Source organism: Rhamphochromis sp. 'chilingali' (genome assembly GCF_963969265.1).
Source record: "Rhamphochromis sp. 'chilingali' genome assembly, chromosome: 19".
In the NCBI taxonomy this organism is placed as follows: domain Eukaryota; kingdom Metazoa; phylum Chordata; class Actinopteri; order Cichliformes; family Cichlidae; genus Rhamphochromis; species Rhamphochromis sp. 'chilingali'.
The window spans coordinates 4,837,953-4,857,282 of record NC_137946.1 but is presented as its reverse complement, the minus strand read 5'-3'; the positions used below and the strand labels follow the sequence as shown (position 1 = coordinate 4,857,282).

The 19,330-nt window shown below is 40.0% G+C and overlaps 1 protein-coding gene across 3 annotated transcripts in view; it reads left to right on the top strand.

The window, feature by feature from the left end:
* The first annotated feature begins 2,798 nt into the window (after positions 1–2,798).
* The window catches only part of robo4 (roundabout, axon guidance receptor, homolog 4), a 32,610-nt gene continuing 16,078 nt past the window's right edge, over positions 2,799–19,330 (top strand). The window contains exons 1-12 of one of the 3 annotated variants that reach the window (XM_080866428.1): positions 2,799–3,221; positions 7,748–8,074; positions 11,737–11,894; positions 12,782–12,902; positions 13,070–13,208; positions 13,774–13,901; positions 15,252–15,367; positions 15,455–15,686; positions 15,769–15,890; positions 16,357–16,528; positions 16,642–16,839; positions 16,970–17,012. In XM_080866428.1, the coding sequence (XP_080722554.1) occupies positions 3,017–3,221; positions 7,748–8,074; positions 11,737–11,894; positions 12,782–12,902; positions 13,070–13,208; positions 13,774–13,901; positions 15,252–15,367; positions 15,455–15,686; positions 15,769–15,890; positions 16,357–16,528; positions 16,642–16,839; positions 16,970–17,012 (1,961 nt within the window). In that variant the 5' untranslated portion in view covers positions 2,799–3,016. Of the gene's footprint in view, positions 3,222–5,870; positions 6,206–7,747; positions 8,075–11,736; positions 11,895–12,781; positions 12,903–13,069; positions 13,209–13,773; positions 13,902–15,251; positions 15,368–15,454; positions 15,687–15,768; positions 15,891–16,356; positions 16,529–16,641; positions 16,840–16,969; positions 17,013–19,330 lie in introns of those variants that run through there. The other 2 variants (XM_080866427.1, XM_080866429.1) reach the window with 2 other exon arrangements.

Here is a 19,330-nt window from a genome sequence, read left to right as displayed (position 1 = left end):
TCTCTGGGGAGTGGGAAAATGAGCAGAACAAAGGATGTGGGGGTTTAAGGATCATTTGGAGCTGGGAGATGCAGTCTTTGTGGCGCAGCCAGCTGGACATATAAAGAGATGGGGGGTGGGAGAGATACAGAAAGAGAAAGCTATGCAAGGGCAAAGAGGTGTGAGCATGGTTTTGAAACTGCAGAGGGGCTGGTTGCTCTCCTTGGGGTAGATCCTGCATTTAGATGCACTCAAGCAGAACTTCTGGCTTGCCCTTCACATCCTTAGCCATCTTTGTTTGTGATATGGACACTGTCACCACCCCACCTAGCTCCCACAACATTCACAATCCATTAAAGATTTCAGGCAAAGTTGATGCACTTATCCCAAAAGAATGACATTCAGTTCGTGTTAAATCAAGCAGATGGCAATGTTTGCTATCCTTTCAGCAAGTTTGGTAAATAAAACCTGATGAGACTTTCGAAGGGAAACACAAGCAGGGTCATTTTAAGTCCTTATAAAGTCTTGAATTAGATAAGGACTGATTTGCCAACATGGGTGTCTGGCAGTGTCTGTTGAAGACACTAGAGTTCACTGTCTGCGGCTTTCACTGAGGTATGAGAGAGTTTGTGATAGAATGTGAAAATGAACCAAAGCCTTGTCGCCCAAGCAACAAACTATGCCGTTTTGGGGCCAAGAAGAGGGCTTTTTTTTCTCAGCACTGCCTGGTTGTGCTCTATTGTGCACTTTTGTATATCGCTAGGGGATGCTATAATTGCAATACACACTAGGGGGGCAAAATCCTCAAACTGAGATCCTAGTGTGGACTTAGCCTTTTACCTCTTGCTCAGGAATGAATTAATGCATAGCTCTTTCCTTTGGTAAGAGGATGGTGGCCCAAATTGGGGGTCAGGTTGCCCACGAACAGCCCTTTGCTGTTTGGACATGACATCTCCTTGAGGGCCAAAGCTTGGCCTATTTTCCATTCTGACAGTGCTGAAGACCTTATTGAATATTAGCTGGGTGTAGAAAGGCAATGGCTGCAGAGATCAAAGGCCACACGGGTGGCCTTGGTATTGCACAGAACATGCTTAGTTGTTACCAAAGTCACCTATGTTTGAATTTATCTAGATCTTTAGAAGCTATTCCAAAAAGTTGATTGTGTTCATCTGGACTTGGTGTTTTCAGTGGGAGAAATGTTTCATCACTCATCTGAGTGACTTCTTCAGTCTCCATTCTGTTGGCTATATATAGCCAGCTTTAAGTTTTTAACTGCCTTGTGGCACACATATTCTGATATTCCAGGGTTTGTGGGATTTTAAAAAATGTATTTTTGTAATATAGGAACAATTTTTAGTCACAAAACAACCTTTGATCCTTCATGTTGACTTTTTGGGATGTTTTTTAAAGCCAGAAATGAACACATTTGTCAGGATAGAGGTGGTGATTGATGTGAAGGCCAACAAAACGCACATCAGAAAGATGTTGCAATTCCCAGTAATTCTGGTGTTTCTATACAATGTATGATTGGTCGTAACAGAAAGTATAAAGATAACTTTTTTCTGTAGGAAACACAAGTGACAGGTGCACTTGTACAGTGCAGTCCGGGTCTGACGGAGAGCAGAGTTTCCAGTCAACTTGAAAATAATTATAACCAGCCTTCTGGCAAAGCTCTTTATTTTTATTCACGCAGTATTTTTAGACTTGTGCATAGGCAATGAAAGGCCCATCACAGGCATTAGATAAATACACTGAATATGTCTGAGATTGGTCACAATTTGAGATTTGTTTGTCACAAATTACAGACATACTGAAAGGAACTGGTACAGAGCAGAAAAAAATGGCCCAAACTGCTACCTATCTGTGCTTCTCTGTTTGGAAGCCCATTTGTTTTTGTTGATAGGTTGATGTAATGCAAATCAAATCAGGAGTGTATTCTTTGTGCACTCTGGGAGGCCACTCAAAGCAGGCGAACTGACTGCGTTTGAATTGCAAGCAGAACATTCTGACAAGGTTGACTTGGTACTTTTGTTTGCCTCTTGTGGGCGAGCCAAGATGATGTATGAGACTCATACTGTGCAGACAGGCAACTACAAATTTGCTTGGCTACTTGGCTGGTGGGAGGTTGGGTAGGGAGTGTACGGTGGTGTTGATGGTGGTATGGGATGTGTGTGTGTGTGTGTGTTTGGGAGGGGGGGAGTGTCACTTTAAAGCAAAGCAGTGAGAGAAAAAGGAGCCTTTGTACCCATTTTGTCCTTTTTTAAGCTATTGTTTGTCAAGCGACGCAGCATTCCTCTGGTGTTATAATTCACAATTGAGCATGTGAACTTAAAATAATATTTCAGATGTGCCTTTGAGCAGTCCAAATAAAGGTTCCTCTGAAATCTGACGAAATGAAATAACTTTCTGTCTGTTCTTGTGCATTTTCTGAAAGTTATAAGCCTCAGCTTCAGAATGATCAAAATAGGTCCAGTTATTCTGTTTATGAGATGATCTCCATATTTAGACACTGTTACGCTGCATTTCATCAGTCAGTAGGTAGACATTTGATTGATGAAAGTGACCTGACTTAGTGAACACAGGCCTCACTCTCTTACCTCCCACTTATTTCATCTTTCTCTCCCCTCCTTCCTGCCCTACACTGAGCCCTGTTTTCTGTTCCCTCTTTATCCCAAGACAGTACCCCCTGGTCCCCTTCTCCTCACTATGTGCTCAGCATGAGGTCTGAAACTTGTTTTTTTTTTTTTTTTATCATTGTTTGCCCCCAACCCAACCCCACATCTCCCAATTTCTTACTACTCAGAGGGGGGGGTGGAGACCAAAGAGGAGGGAGAGAGTGAGAGCAACCAGAGTAAGAAGGGAGGGAAGAGGAGCTGAGGAATATGGAGAAACATAAATCTCCAAATAAGAAGTGGGGCGTAAGATAGGTCACATGTTGAATGTCTGTGGAGTGCCACGGTAGAGAGTAGACTGAGGGGATGGTTGATACAGCCGAACCACAGTAAGGAGTTGGGGAATTGCATCCTGGACCCGTAGCATGAAGATGCGTGTCTGTGTGTGGCTCCTCTGGGTGTCCTGGTTCTGCACCTGTGCAGAGTACTCCAAGTGGTGCAAGTGTCATGGCATCGTGCCGGCAGAGCCAGGTTTAGACAAGAGGTCAAAGACCCTGTTCAAGGAGCGTGCTCATCACAGTGGGGGACACCAGCACACACCTCACAGGAACAGGGCACACCGGAGAAAAGGTGAGTGCTAAACTCACAGAGCTGACAGACAGCACTCTGCTGCAGAAGAGCTGAAACTTTTCGTGCAAGACCTTTAAGTGAGAAGGTAGATGACAGCACCTTATAGGCTGGCATGTAGCGCATCTGACAGGCTTAGAGCTGCAACTAAATTTGTGATTTTAAAACAGATAAATATCTTCTATGTTACTAACATTGCCTTTTGCATCCTTGTTACATAAAGTGTAAGTATTGAAAATCAAAAGTCATCATAACTTTTCTTCAAAATGTTTACTTTTTTTTACTCTTTTTTACATTTCAAACTCTAGATCTATAAATGCATTAAGTTAATGACCAGATAAAGTAATGTAACTGTAAATGTAATCCAATGTTTATTTAAATCTAACTGTTTTACTAAACAAAACATATTTAAAATTTGTGATGTGTACTATATATGTCACAGCAAAAAAGTCAGTTCACAATTATGTTTCAAAGTAAGTCTCATCAAAGAGAAAACACATTGGCTGTATGTAATAAAGTCTCATCTATATTTTTTCTTCATAGTAGTTACATCAGCTCAGATTTATTAAGTGTATTAAGATCGGCATTTCGTTGTTGTCTTCAGTCTTTAATTATTATCTTAAGCCGCCAAAAAAGACAACCTATTTTGGGTTAAATTAAGTTAATTCAGCCTTTTGTGTTGACAGTGATTGTTAATTCCTTTACAAGCGAATTTACTCTGAAGTCACATTTTGTCACATTCCTCACTACAGCTGACACATTCTTTCTTTTTTCTAATGCCTTCCCACCCTCTTTTCCTCATTTCCAACACCTTTGCTGACCTTTTGGTCTACAGCCTGAAAGAGGTCCCTTCCCTCCGCACATCTTGGTCCCAGCACCATTCCCATGGGCTGTGTTTTTGCAGGGGCGACTCATCCTTCATCCTCTCTAAAGCCTTTGTTGTAGGCTGAAAGCTTGCCGATGCCGAGGCCATCCAGCCTAAGTTGTTGGATCAATATAAACATCCATCACTTAGCCCCGGGCCTTTCTGACCTTCACAATGCACAGTTCACTACACAATGCTTTATTTATGTGCGCCATTAGAAAGAATGAACTAGTGGTAGTCCATTTATTTGGGAGTTGTCCTCACTGTGGAAACTTGGAAGTAACTCAGCATCAGGACTGTTTTCTGTCTTTAGGAGATGTAGTAGAACTTATTCTTATATGGCATGGTTTTTTTTATAATCAAAAACTCAATTTATTGTATATTTGTACAAAATCTCTAACCTGTTTTTAGTTCAGTAATTTAAGATATCTACAAAAAGCTATAGTAAAACCTACTGTGACAAAGCCTTCAAGCTGAATTGCTGGACACAATGAATGAGGAGCAGATGTACAGTTTCCTTCTATTGTTAAATAAAAACATGGAGAGATTCAAAACTTCCTGCCACATAGGAGTGCTAGCACAAAAGCTGAAAATGGACAACAGCTCATGATTAAATGGAAAATGTAATACTTCCTCCTCCGTTCCTTTGATTAAACCTAAAATACAATATTTAAAGGCAAAACCAAACTCTACTGTTGAAATTGATATTAATATTAGTGTGAAGTTTTGCTTGTTTGTTTATAGCAGTGTTTACAGTGGTCATCAGAAATGTATTTTCTTTTATTCTATTTATTTTATAACTGACTCCACAGAATATAAATTAGTGCTGTGAGAATCACTGGCAAATATATTTTAATTCGACAAGGTTTTCATTTATTCATTACTTTTCTTTGTTCAATAGCTGGTTATATTCTGTAATATTGTGGCATGTAAAAATCCAAAGAGCGTTGCTGGTCTCAGGTATTTCTGATAGTGTTATGCGATTTACATTTGGTTGTAAGGCAAGGCAAGTTTATTTGTATAGCACAATTCAACAACAAGGTGATTCAAAGTGCTTTACAGAGACATTAGAAACAAAAACAAATAAAAAGCATGATTTAAAATTGATTAAAACAAGCAAACAAACTAACTAATTAACAAACAAACAAAACAGTATATAAAATCAAAACAGATAAAATCAGAACAGTAGATAAAATCAGTAGTTAAAATGTAAGTTTTGAAATTTAAGCTTAAGTGCGGATTTGGTGCTTTATTCAAATGCAGCTGAGAACAGGTGAGTCTTCAGTAGTAATGTAGTAATTAAACGTTTCTTCCACGATGACATGTGACTTCTTTTTACCCTGAATTTCTTGCAAAGTATCTGCAATAGATACAACGAGAGAAAAGAACTTACTAAAACATAAACACAGGGGACACAGATTCATTAATCTAGATAGTAGTTTGCTTCATATAATGTAGCGGTTAACTTTCTGTGGTCAGAAAAGCGGAAACAAACCTTGCCATTTTGAATACAAATTAAAATCACATCAATTAAAATCACAGAATGCAGTTTTATGGACTAAAGCAAATAAATTTATTATTTATTTCCAAATAATAATAATAACAATAATAATATTTATTTCTACACTAATAATAATTTCTATACTAACATTGCGGGTTTTTTTCGTGGTCTTCCCAGGAAGTTGATTCTGTTCACCGAAAACGGAATGTCCCGGTGAACAGAATCAACTTTCAGGGACGATTGAGCCTTGTGCCTCGAGACCTTTCGTGGTTTTATTTTGAAAACCATTCCATCAGGAAGCTAAATTTCACTGCACCTCCCAGCTGTGTGGAGTTGGGACTGCGAGGGAGTAATCGTTATAGAGCAGTAATTAAGTTTAAGATATATATATATAGTTGCGGTAACTTTAAAACAAACAACAAAAAAAACAAACAAAAAAAACCCCAAAAAAACCCTCAAATGGCAATTTTGTGAAAATGAGGCGTAAATGCTACGTAACAGGTTAGCTTTAAATTTAATATCAGAGGAAAGTATCCTGGTTGTTGACTTGGCTGCTCAGAATGATGAGCAGAAGTTATTTGGAGAACATATTTCTACCCGTGTTTGGAGTTCTCCTCCTCGGTAAGTACTGTTGGAACTCTTCCTGTCAACTAAACAACCTGTGTTAGAAAAGATGAGCATGCCTTTTAACTGTAATGTGTTACTTTGAATCCTTGACATGAAATGAAAAATCTAAAAAGACCTAACGTAGAGTTTTGAGGGGGATGTTTGTAATACTGCTGCAGGGTCTGTGTTCAGGGTTCCACTTGCTTTAATTCTAGCAGCTTCACCAATGCACAGATAAACTGTAAAAAACTGTAAGACAATTAATGTGTCAAAGTCACTAACGAGACCTCACAGACCAGTTCCACAAAGAAGTGTAAAATGATCTTTCGGCCGATTTGTTGTGTGACCTCTCCTGTTGAGTTTATGGTCTCAAGTTACTCACCAGTTTGAAGTGTACATATATGCATGGATGTTGTGTAATTTCCACATCCTGTCTGCATTGTGCTTCTGCTGCATGAGCTGAATGGATTTGTTTTTTTAAATATAGTTACAATTATAATGAATCTGTTGCCAGCTGATCTTTGGGTAAACCTCTAACAGTTTATGAATTCATAATTTGTTACCCAGCTTGTGCAGCTTGTTTGAATGGAAATGTTGGTGACGTTCAGGAGCGTCCTGATTACCACCTACCTCCCAAGAATAAAGCATTTTAGAAATGTCCTGAGAGTGTTTTGACCACGACATGCTGGTATTTTGACTGCATCCTGCCTTTGCTCTGAATGTGAAAGGACACAGTGACAATGAGGTTGGACAGCTTATTGTTAGCTGTAATGGGAAGGCATTTCCGCCTATAGTAAATGAAAGAACAGCTCAAGAGGGACAAGAGCCGTTTTGTTGATTGTCCTTTCCCATTTCAGACTCCCAAAATGTTGGGTCAGATTAAGATAATATTCAGTTTAGATGTGAATTCAGTTTCCTGTTTTCCTGATTATTTTCTTTAAACACAGCTGGTATAAATTACATTGAAAGCATGTGTTTTTCATAGTATAAATTAAATAAGAAGCAGCGTCTGTGCTGTAACTTGCCTTCCCAAACCTTGCTAACCTAAGATGATTTAATGATGTAATTTAACACACTTGTAGGACTTTGTTTCTTCCCACATTTTAAGTTTTCAAAAGTGAGTATTAAGTGTCTCTTGAAGATGGTCTTTTGTTCTGTGGCGGATGTCCCGTTGATGAGGAAGTTCCCGTCAGCTTTTGTTGGCCTGGATGTTCCTGAGAACCTCTGACTTCCGCTCCTGTCAGGAAGCTGATCACCATCTGTGCACCGTCTTTGGGTATCCAGTCCCATGGGAAGCTCAAACAATGGCATTCCATTGCAACTGGCTGCAAATACACATTGTTTGTTGGTAGCAGAGCATACGTTTGTTTGTTGTGGGTTTTGCTAGTGGCTGGAACTCAGGGGTGGCGATGTGTAGGGCTGAGGTTTGCTTCTTACAGAGAAAAGTGCTGTAATTTACACCAAATCTCCTGTTGTGAAACACACAGAAACAAACTCAGGAAATCAAAGCTAACATGAGCAGCATTGCTTAACCAATTCTCTCTTTATCCTCCTCAGGTTCCAAGGTTCGAGCAGAAGAGAGACCTCCCCGCATTGTCCACCACCCCTCTGATGTGGTGGTGAAAGTTGGCAATCCTGCCACCCTCTCCTGTCGCGCTGACGGAAGCCCGAAGCCAACTATTGAGTGGCTACGCAACAATCAGCTGCTAGAGACCGCAAAGAGAGATGGCCAGCTGCAGCCGATGATCCTTTCAGACGGGAGCCTCTTCTTTCTGAGCGTGGAAGGGGGAAGACAGGGGCAGTCGCATGAGGGTGTCTATACCTGTGTGGCTAGGAACAGTGCGGGGAAGGACACCAGCCGTAATGCATCGCTGTTTATCGCAGGTGAGACTGGGACATGTGTGGCTACTCATAGGACCTGCTGTACCACAGAAAATATTTCCCTACAGGCATAAAAAGAACTGTCTGTCTAACTGACAACTAAAACACTTTGATTAGATTAGTCTTTTCATATACAAGGCTCCACAGAAACATGATGTGCACGAGGTAACCAATCAGAAGAAAGTTGGCTTAAAGGGTGGTTGGCCTTATAGATAAATGAGGGTCTGCAAGAACATCTGGTGTCTGCGTGTATGTATGAATCATGCAAAGATGTAGTCCTTAAATAATCATATCGTAGTGCAACTACACTGTAGTCATATTTCGTATTTATTTTATATTTTTACAACGTATCAATAGTTGTTTGCCTTAAACATGAGTAGTAACAACCTTAATAATTTATATAATACATTTAAAATACAAGACCTATGAAGTGCATTACAAGACACCACACAACATAGAAACACTGAATTAAAAGCAACATAAAGTTAAATGAAAACCAAAATGACACTGAATGTTCAAATATACAAATACTGCAAAAAAACTGAGAGTAATAATAAAAAATAACCACTCAAAGTATAAAAACTGGTGTCAAATTTTTTGCACACTCAGAAACAAACTTGTTCTTTATAAGCAGTCTGTTCAAGGTCCAATCATGTTTTCTTCTGTGGGAACATCGGCCTCCCAGAGGCACAGAGTTCAAATGTTCATGACCAGTGTTGGTCAAGTTACTTGAAAAAAGTAAACTGATTACTTCTCCAAAAAAGTAATCCAGTTGATACTGATTACTAATTTTCAAAAGTAATTAGTTACTTAGTTACTTTTAAAAAACATGATACACAACTTCAATAGGTAATAAAACAATACACCTTTCATTTTCCATCATATAAAATGTAATCAAATGAAAAAGTCTCTTTTTAAAACTTGTGTTATTAGTTTTAATCCTTTAACTTTATGCACATTGCATCAAGCAAAAATGTAATTATATGCAACAGTCTTTGACTTGAAGAAATTCATTTAACATTTGAACCTATTTTCTGCACAGTCCAGCATATTAAAAAAAATGTTTTGTGTTTACACTCACTCTTTCAAATAGATGCAAGTAAAACACAGCAGAAAATAAATAAAATCAAAGACTTGGCACTGAGTCCTGTCGTTCGTAAATCTATTTTCACCTGTTTAGCAGGAGTGGAGCAGGTGGAGGTTTGCCCAGTGCCGCAGCGGTCATGTCAGTGGGGGGATCCGGGGGTTTCTCTTCTATTTTCTATTTCACATTCCCGTGGCAGCGTGCTTGGTACTTGCTCAGAAGTTTAAGGGTTTTTTTGCTGTAAAAATAAGTTTTCTTCCCCCGCACTGTACAGCAGACGCTAATGTTTTTGTCACTTTTTTCAAAATCAAACTCAAAGTAAGGTCAGTACTTCCACGCTTTAAACGCTGTGTGCTGGTCATACTCTCCCCCACTCTATATATTATCCATTGTTGATCTGCAAATGTCTGTTACCATGAACGTCGCACGCGCCTACATCATTGCTATGAGACACTCTCACAAGCAAAATCACGGTTTAGTAACGCATTAACACAGCATGCTTACGGGAAAGTAACTGTAATCTAATTACTTTTTTTGCAATAGTAATCCCTTACTTTACTCGTAATTTCAGGATTTTACTACTGATAAGCACCTCGCACACAGTCATTCACATTAGAGTAATGAAGTAACAGATAAGCAATTAGTTCCTTTTGTTTCAGTCTCTACTTTATCAGTGTCTGTTTTTTTACAATGTATCCAGTTAAAGACATAAATAAATAAATAAAATAGGAAATGTTCTTTGAATTAAGGAAATTAACTAAACTTCTCTAATGTTACGCATTTATTTCATACAATTCAAGCCCAACAGTCATGCTGACAGAGTTTACTTCATTACTTCATTTACTACAGCATCATTTCTTTATCACGTAGAAAAACGGCATAGTAAGAGACGCTGTTGAAATTGCACTTTTGTTTCCTTCTTATATTGAGATATGTCAGGGACTAAATGTGCAGACAAACTGCTTCACACTGCAAGAAATGAGATTTTCACAGGTCTGGCCCACTTTTGGGCAGTATGTGTAAAATTAATTTGATCTAGGGGGTTTATGTCTATATTTTTCACATAGTTTCATTACTGAACCAATCAAAACACATTTCCTGTCTCCTGTTCTGGTTTGTCTCTAGACTTATTTCCAACTCCATTTTTAGCAAAAATAGTAATCAGTAATGAAGTGCTTTAGCAGCTGAGATATTTGATATTCTCAGTTGCTAAAGCACTTAATTGACAGTAGAATTTCTTCCAAGCACATCAGCCTTATTTCCACAGGAGAATTCTGTGTCTTTGAACATCGGAATGCTTTTTAAGCATCCATTCTCAAGTCTCGCCCGAGTACAGACAAGTGTTTGGCTGGATGCATGCATCTTAAAAATAATTTCTAGATGCGCTTATAATTTGTTTTTCTCTAAAAAAGACAATAGATGAAACCCTAATCAGAAAACAGAGGTGGGGCAATAAAGACATCACACAGACACTCGTACAGAGAGGTGATGAAGACGTGCGTGGTTACAGTCACAGAGAGACAGTGTCAGTGTTTGCTGGAGTCAAACAGTGTCCCAGTGAGCTGTTGATTTAATTCAGTTCACTTCAGGTAAATTCAGCTCAGCTGGATTTATACAGCACTACTTCACAACAACAGTCCCTACAGTATGAGGACCAGAACTCCCAACATTTCAAACCACCTGGCTCAATATCACTCCCTAAGCCACCCTGTTACCTATTCATCTTACTCCAGTCTCACATGGTAGGTCTGACTCATCAGCCTTTATATCACAGTCAGATTGATGGTTGTTCATGAATGTTCATTAATGCATTATTTGTAGTTAAAATAATGTATTCCTTTTTGGAGTTTATTTTATAAAACCTTCTATGTTTGTATAGCTTTTCACTATGTTCATAGAATAGATATAATATATAATGATATGATTAATATAATAGATAATATCCTTCATATTCTGGCGTCTAAAATTGCAAAATGTCATGTGGGTCAACTGTCTGATTAAATAAACAGACTAATATGATTTCTGTTTAAATAAAAATTTATTCAAAATAAATTAAAAAATAAAATGTGTTAATGAGAAAATGTTAAAAATGTTGAGATCAAACAAATTTTCTTAAAAAGTAAAAAGCAATAAGAATGAAGAGGATATTTCCCCATTCAGAGGATGGCCATTTATGGTAGATGTCTGGTTATTTTACTTGGGAAAAAAGGTTCAGTAATGATGAGTAAAGCCCACAGAAAATATGAATTGGAGTTGATGGGAGCAGTGAGACACATGAATTTGTCTTGCTGGAAAAGTTGCAGTACAGAGAGGAATGCCTCTCATAAAGGTTTCCGACACATTCACAAGCTCAAACTGAGAGAAAATACACTGCATGCTTGTTGCATATCTTTCTTACATGCGAGTGAGTCAAGGCTGTTCTGTGGTTGAATATGAGGAAATGTCACTTGTCCAACCCTCTGGGCTGAGGGTTGGACAAGTGCAGAAATAGACATTTTATCTCATGCAGACAGTTTATCTCTCAGTGTATTCAAAGATATAGGTCTCAGGTAAGCTTAACCTGAACTCTCTGATTTTGCAGTGTTGAAGGAGGAGTTCAGTATGCAGCCTACTGATGTGGAAGTGGCAGAGGGGGAAATGGCTGTTTTAACCTGCAGCCCCCCAGTGGGACATCCGGAACCTAATGTTGTCTGGAAGAAGGATGGGCTGCCCATCAGCAGTGCTGATCATCATTACACTGTGAGCTGTCTGCCCCTAATAAATCTATTACAGCTATATAACCTGTGTAAAATAGATTCTTACAACTGTTTGAAATGGAACTTCTCAACTATTAACAAATGCATCGGGCACCGTCACATGATGTTTCCTCTTAAGAACTTGCACTCTGACCTTTAGCATCCACACCTTTGTGCATGTTCCAACCCTTTTAATGACCCTGCAGGACCTCTTTCAGGGCAGTTTCTATGGTAGGAAAAAGCTGGATCCAAATAGGTGAATGTCAAAACAATCCAGTATCAGTGTGAAATTTGTCATGTCGGCTAAACCAACAAACAGCAACACAGCAGCCAGCTCTTGGAGGAATTCTCATCAAATTGACAACAATATTACATTCGTTTGACAGTAACTCTCTAGAGGGTAGAAACGGATCAGATGAGGAATACTGGCACTGAAATCAGCCTTGTAGATGCAGGTGCAGACATCGCTGTCAGATTAACATAACAGCAGCAGCAGGAGGTAAATGCATAGTTCTTAAGGTAACACTGTTTGCATTGATAAGAGCATAGTACTGGATTGAATTCATTCACTAAAAATCACCATTGTATTAAAAAAACTGGAAAAAAGTCAGATTATAAATTCTCGATAAATGCATTTGCAGAGGTTTGCCTGTGAAAGAAGGTCAGTACAAATCAATTTAGCTTTGAGGTCTAAAAAGTGCATGCTTTTACATTTCCAGCAGGGAGTTACTTCTGGTTCCACAAAGAAGTCTGATGGAAAATCTTCTGGCTGTTTTGTTGTGTGACCTCTACTAATGAGTTTATGGTCTCAAGTCACCAGTTTGAAGTGTACATATATGTATAGATCCTGTGCGATTTCCACATCCTGTCTGCATTGTGCTTCCGCTGCAGAAGCTGAATGGGAAGCTTATCATCGGTCCTGCAGAGAAAAGTCACTCTGGTGCTTACGTGTGTGCGGCCATCAACACTGTGGGGGAGAGGGAGAGCAGGGCAGCTCGGCTCTCTGTGCTGGGTGAGACAGGAACTGAAAACAACTTATCACTGTGTTAGCATCGCTAGTTTCCAATGCAATGTCAGGATTCCAAAGCAATATTACCCTATGCAAGTTTTCCTTCTGCAAACAAAACACTTTGATACATGCAAAGCATAGTTTTGAGTTTCTCTTCTGTTGTACTGCAGCCAAGCCCGTACTGGTGCTGAAGCCAGAAAACGTATCAGTAAGAGCGGGAGAGTCTGCCCAGTTTTACTGCCAAGCTAAAGGTGACCCTCCACCTGCTGTGGTCTGGAGCAGAGAGCAGGGACCACTGCCCAATGGCAGGTAATATAGAACCCTTTCACATGGTCACTGGCTAATATTCATTTATGCTTTATGGGTGTGGAAATATTGCAGACTGTGGCGATTTTAAGTGTTAACATTTTATGTAAAACAGACACAAAACACCAAAAAGCACTGCGCTTCAGAGCAGTCTTTGTTTTTCAAATTCAAAAGTCCAAATTATTCTTAATCTTTGTCTACATCAAGCTGTTAAGTTATATGGAGGCTTGTAAATGAAATCAGTTGAATCTATGCTATGTCTAAATGTTGATTCTTTTAGACGAGATGAGGGGGACGTGAAATTTCAAATCCATGTGTGCACATGGATTTGGCAGGGATAGCTCAGTAGGTAGAGTGGTGGCCCCATGATCGGAAGGTCGGTGGTTCGACTCCACTGAACGGCTACCCTGAGGTACCCCTGAGCAAGGTACCGTTCCTACACACTGCTCCCCGGGCGCTGCATTGGTGGCTGCCCACTGCTTCACTGGGTGAATGGGTTAAATGCAGAGGAACTATTTCCCTACGGGGACTAACATGCACACTTTACACTTTACTTTACTTTACACAGGTACATCGTAAACCCAGACCAGACTCTCCAGATCCATTATGTGACAGCCCTGGATGCCGGGAAGTACACCTGCACTGCTCTCAATGATGTGGGTGTGGTCACTGCCAGTGCACAGCTACTAGTTGAAGGTGAGGTTACATGATAATGCTGTTAAAATATATCTGGTGTCATGTGTTTTACAATCACTCGATGAATGTTAAAAACACTCTGCTTCAGTGTGGGCCGTCAGAATGTTTTCCTACGATTACTCTAAGTGTAGGAAATGAGTGCTTCCTTCACACAGTGACATTTCTGTTTTACAGCAGTCAGAGCCACAGTTTAGACATGATTGTTATGATTTGATATGCTGAAACTAATTCATTTCATCATGTGGTGTCTACGACTTTAGTTGTAGTCTTCTGAATTCTGTAATTTAGACGCGATTGTAGTAAGTCCACACTTGGGAAGTAGGTTTGTGATTAGATTATTGTTCGTCTTTGTGCAAAGGTCTGCACATGAAGGAGAGAACAGTAATTTCCCAGAACGTGCTGTAGGTTTTTTATTAAAACAAAGTGACATTATATACAGGATGCAAAGGCAGAGGTGTTTTTCATAAATTAGCTGATTTGGTCAGTAAAAAGCTGAAGAATAGCAGAAATGTTAAGCACAGCTGCTCATTCTGGAGTAAGATCTTATAAGCTGTGGGCGTGCTTTGCTGCATGCATTTGCATTTGAATGAGTTGAAGCAGTTTTTGAAACTCGTGTTGGAGTTGTCCATGACAATCAACTGTGTTTTCTGTCATCGAGTATCTGTTGTCTAACTGAAAAATAACTTACCACAATTGTATATGCAAAAATATGATGCAAAAAATACCTTAGTTCAGCTTCAGACATTATAATATGCTCACTTGCAGATACTAAAGTGCTTATGCATGCCACAGTTGAAGATATTTATTCATCTCATACACCTTTCTTAAACACCTCTCCATAAAAAAATCCTTATCTTTGCACTGTCCAATGCACATGATGTTAAAATGTTTACTCATAGATTTGAGCAGTTAATGAAAAATAACAGAGAGGGAACCATGTGAATCATATGTTATGGTCTTCATAACTGCAAAATCTCCGTCCATCTGAACAGCTGTGAGGGTTTAGCAATCTCCCTACCATCATCATTGCACCAAATGAGGGTGAAGAATGATGTTTATCCTTTGGTTAGCAATTGAGGGATTTGAAGTATCAGTGGAAAGACTTTATGAATCTGTAATGTAAGTTTAGAGTCTTTAGGAACATGTTTGTGTTCAAAGAAACCTTGCAGTTCTATGTCAGCGGTAGATTCTTGCTGTGTGAATGAATTCATGAAACAAGTATGCTCTAGGTTAACGTTGGCTAGTGAATTTTCACTGCACAATCTGGCCAGCAACAGAGAGGTCCTCACACACTGCTGCAATCATCTGTGGTTAATGCAATGGGTTTGAATAAACCACTTGTGTTTCCAGAGGCTGCCAACACTGAGCAGAAAGACCTCCACAAAGAGCTGTCATCCCTGCGTGTGATTCTGGAGAACGTCACCGTCATGGCCCCTGATTCTAACATGTCCTTCTTACAGTGGAAGGTAAGGGAAAGCTGTTGCACCACGTGTCAGAAAGAATGCAGGAGTATGACACGTACACGATCCACATTGTATTTTCTCCCTGACCAGCTCCAGTCACTCCCAGCGCAGCCGCATTACCTTGATGGCTTTGAGGTTCTGTATCGCTCTCTGCTCACTGCCAGCTCAGACTGGGCAGCAGAGAAGGTGACATTCCCCAGCTTCCAGGCTCAGGTGGGCCCCCTAAAGAGAGGCTACAAGTATGATTTCAAAGTTCGGCCTTATGGCAGCGGCTTATATGGGAGGGAGAGCAACACCCGGCACCTGAGAGTTTCTGAGACAGGTGACAAAGGTTTTTACTTTATCTTTGTGATGTGAGAATATTCATTGTGTTTTGCTGGTAATAATAAGTGCTCTGTTTACAGTGCCCAGTGCCTCTCCTCGGGCTGTGTCAGTAACAGTCAATCATGAGCAGAATAACACCATCCATCTGAGCTGGGAGCCTCCTCCTCCTGTAACCCACAATGGGATCTTACAGGGATACCAGGTAATTACAGTAGGACTGCACGACACAGTTATCTGCTCAGCAGACTGTTGAAACCCTCAGGGAAACATAAATCCTTACAGATTGTAATGAATCATGCTGGAGTCATTTTAAGAGGGAAACATGGGATACAAACAGTCCTGCATACAAATATATGGAAGAATTAATCAGCAAGTGGAACAAGAAACAGATTAACCAATCACTGTGCACTAAGATTCTGAGGCAAACTTTGTGATGGAAGAAATGTGTTGTATTGTAGACATATTAAATATTTAATAAAGAAGAGCACATGGTTCTTAGTAGGAATGTTTTATTCTGTTATAACTGGAGTCTCAGTTACTGGTATGTCCATGTGGAGCAGCTGATGAATTGTTTAGTGATTAAAGCTTTATCCACACAAATGATTTTGATCATGTTTGGGGTGGATACAAGCTTCAATCTCACTCTTAAAGATGCAAACTTTCTTCAGGTGTGGTGTGTGGAGCCCGAAGAGCAGCAGTACCAAAACTGGACTGTGGATAGTAGCCAACTGAGCCTTCATATCTCTAGCCTCAAACAAGGGAAGCAGTACTGGGTCACCATAGCAGCAGTCAATGGGGCTGGAGTAGGAATGCTGAGTGACCCTCATGGATTTGTCATCAGTGAGCAATACAGCTGTCAACTTTTTATTTCTGTATCAGGACAGATAAAGACCAGCGTGTGTTCTCAGACTGGGTTGTATTCATTCATAATGTGCTTCCATTCTGCTGCTCAGACTCACAGTTAGGTGGACTACCCGAGGCAGATAGCCAGAGGCGGCGTTTGTCCCCGGTCCTGGCCTTTCTTCAGGACCCTGTGTTGCTCGGCAGCATCGGCGCCGTCTTGTGGTGTGTTCTGATGGGTGCAGCGATCTGTCTCTTCAGACACCACAGCAGGACCGGTCAGCTGATACCAAGACCTGGCAAGGCTAAAGGTATGAGTTTAAGGCTTTAATGTTCACCATAGTAAAAAGAAAAAGCTGAACCTCCAATACACCCACAAAGGCTTTGTGATAAACAATAATATGCATATTTTGTTGATACTATATCTTCCTTTATTTTTAGGTTTGCGAAGACTAGCCGGTGAAGATCTCATTATAAAACACAGGTAAAATGAAAAGAAGACGCATATTCGATTCTGTTGCGACAATAAAGTGACAGGAATACATTCAAACCACTAAAACCAAGTGTGGATGAATCAGCTTTACATTCATTCAAGTAGTGTCTTGAATGTATACAAACCACTTTGAATTATAGTCAGCAAGTCAGCTTTTAAAGTGTTGGTAAGACAGCTGGTTAAATGTATTACATTCATTCTCTTAGATGTTTGTTTACAGACAAAAAAACACCTGCTTTTAGTTGATGGCGCGTTGAAGAAGCACAGGAAGTAAGCAGTAGGCGGAACAGAAGCAAAATCTGTTTTCACCACCTAAAAGTATTCACCTGGAAAAGAAATGTTGGGGGGGGGGTGTAGTATAGGTACAAGGTAGAGCAGGTCTTCTGCCTATTGGAAGGTTGATGGTCAGATCCTTAACTTAATGACTAAGCATTTTTGGACAGGATACTGAACTCTCTGTAATGCGTTTGTAACCCACCTAAAATCTGCCTCATGAAAATGAACTGCTGTTCCCCAAGAATGTCAGTAGGTGGCACTATGAGATTGTTTAGTGCTTGTGAACTTGAGTTGAGAACTATAGAGAAGGAGAATAGCGCTAAGGCTACGTATGCTGGTCGGAGCTACTCACAGAGTTTTTCCTTAACCTTTTTCTTGAACAAGGATTGTGTGTGAAGACACAAATTGGATTTTACTTTTCCGCTTGTTGGGAAACGCGGACACTTTTTGTTGATGCTGATGTACCTCTGTTTTTGTGTTTTTTGTTCATTTCCGGTTGGTTTTTTTGTTGGAGTCTAAAGTTGCGAGCCAGGATTCCGGATCCCCAGCTGCGATGCAGGAAAGATTTCCAGCCTACTTAGAAGTGACAACTGCGTTACTTCTTGACAGATAAGCTTATGAGATCTCAGAACAATACACTACCCGGGTAGTACTACTAACATTAACACTATACACACACACTCACACACCTGAACTGAAAAGAACTCTGAACACTGAACTCTGAACTCTAAAACTGAATACACAGACTGACAAATATGGACAATTGGAACTGTTGTGAACTGTTGAATGACTGTTTTTGGTTTTGTTTTGAATAAATGTTGACTGTTCTTTTAGCTGTGTGTCATTCGCTCCTTAGTCGATTCCTAGAGGCCATAAGCCTAAGATCCTAACTTTCTCTACATTCAGTAGTGGTAAAGTATCGTGTGTTACATAGTACCTTTTCGTGGCGAGCCAGCCAGGAGCGATTAAGACACAGCTAATATTGAAATTATAGCATTCTGCAATAGCATAGTTAATTTTGAGATTGTGATTTATTGTGATAAGCTTTCAACTAAGACAACATTGAAAAGAGATGGATTTGGTACAGAATTACGGGGTGGATTTTAAACGTTCCATCAGTATTACTGGAGTTACTAGTTTCGATTCTGATGCTGATATTATTGCTTCCTTAGAGAAGTATGGGGTGGTAACAAGGATTCTGAGGGTCCCAAATGCACAACCAGATTGTGGGGAAACTGTTATTGCTGAGTTTGAGTCAGAGATTACAATGGGGGATAACGAGTCAGATTTTCCCCTTGAGATTGAAAATGTGACCAACAAGAATGTAAAATGGCAGGCTAGTCGCATTGAAATACCAGCACTCCATCAAACTCCAGACCCTGTTTTGGCTGACTCAAGTGATGAAAGTGTTGACAGTTATTCTGACCACAGTACTACACCCTTGATAAAGACAGAAAAGTTAAAGTACAACCACAGACGGCCCCTTACATCCCAGCCAGTCACCCATTCAACTAAATCTCAGACTTGTAGAGTTGTTAAACCAAAGACTACTCCAACCAGACTTCCAGTGGTGACAGATGAAGTAACAAACCCACCAGAGATACAGCGTATAGTAGTGGAACATGTAATCAGAAATGACTCTGTCGCTACACATGGCCAATCCAAATGGTTACGCTCATTCTCAGGCCGTGTGCCAAAAACCCCCGGAGAAGTGGATTTTGAAACGTGGTGTTTACATGTTGAACTAATGTTCAATGATGGCACTCCAGTTGACATTCAGCGGAGGAAAATACTAGAGAGTCTTCTTCCCCCAGCATCAGATGTTGTGAAGCAACTTGGTTATTCAGCACATCCACGAGAATATGTCAGGCTGTTAGATTCTGCATATGGTCTTGTGGAGGATGGTGAGGAGATATTTGCAAGGTTCCTGAACACAAATCAAAATCCAGGTGAGAAAGCTTCTGATTACCTACAGAGGCTGCAAGCTCTCCTTAACACTGCTGTAAGCAGGAATGGTGTGATTCCAGCAGATG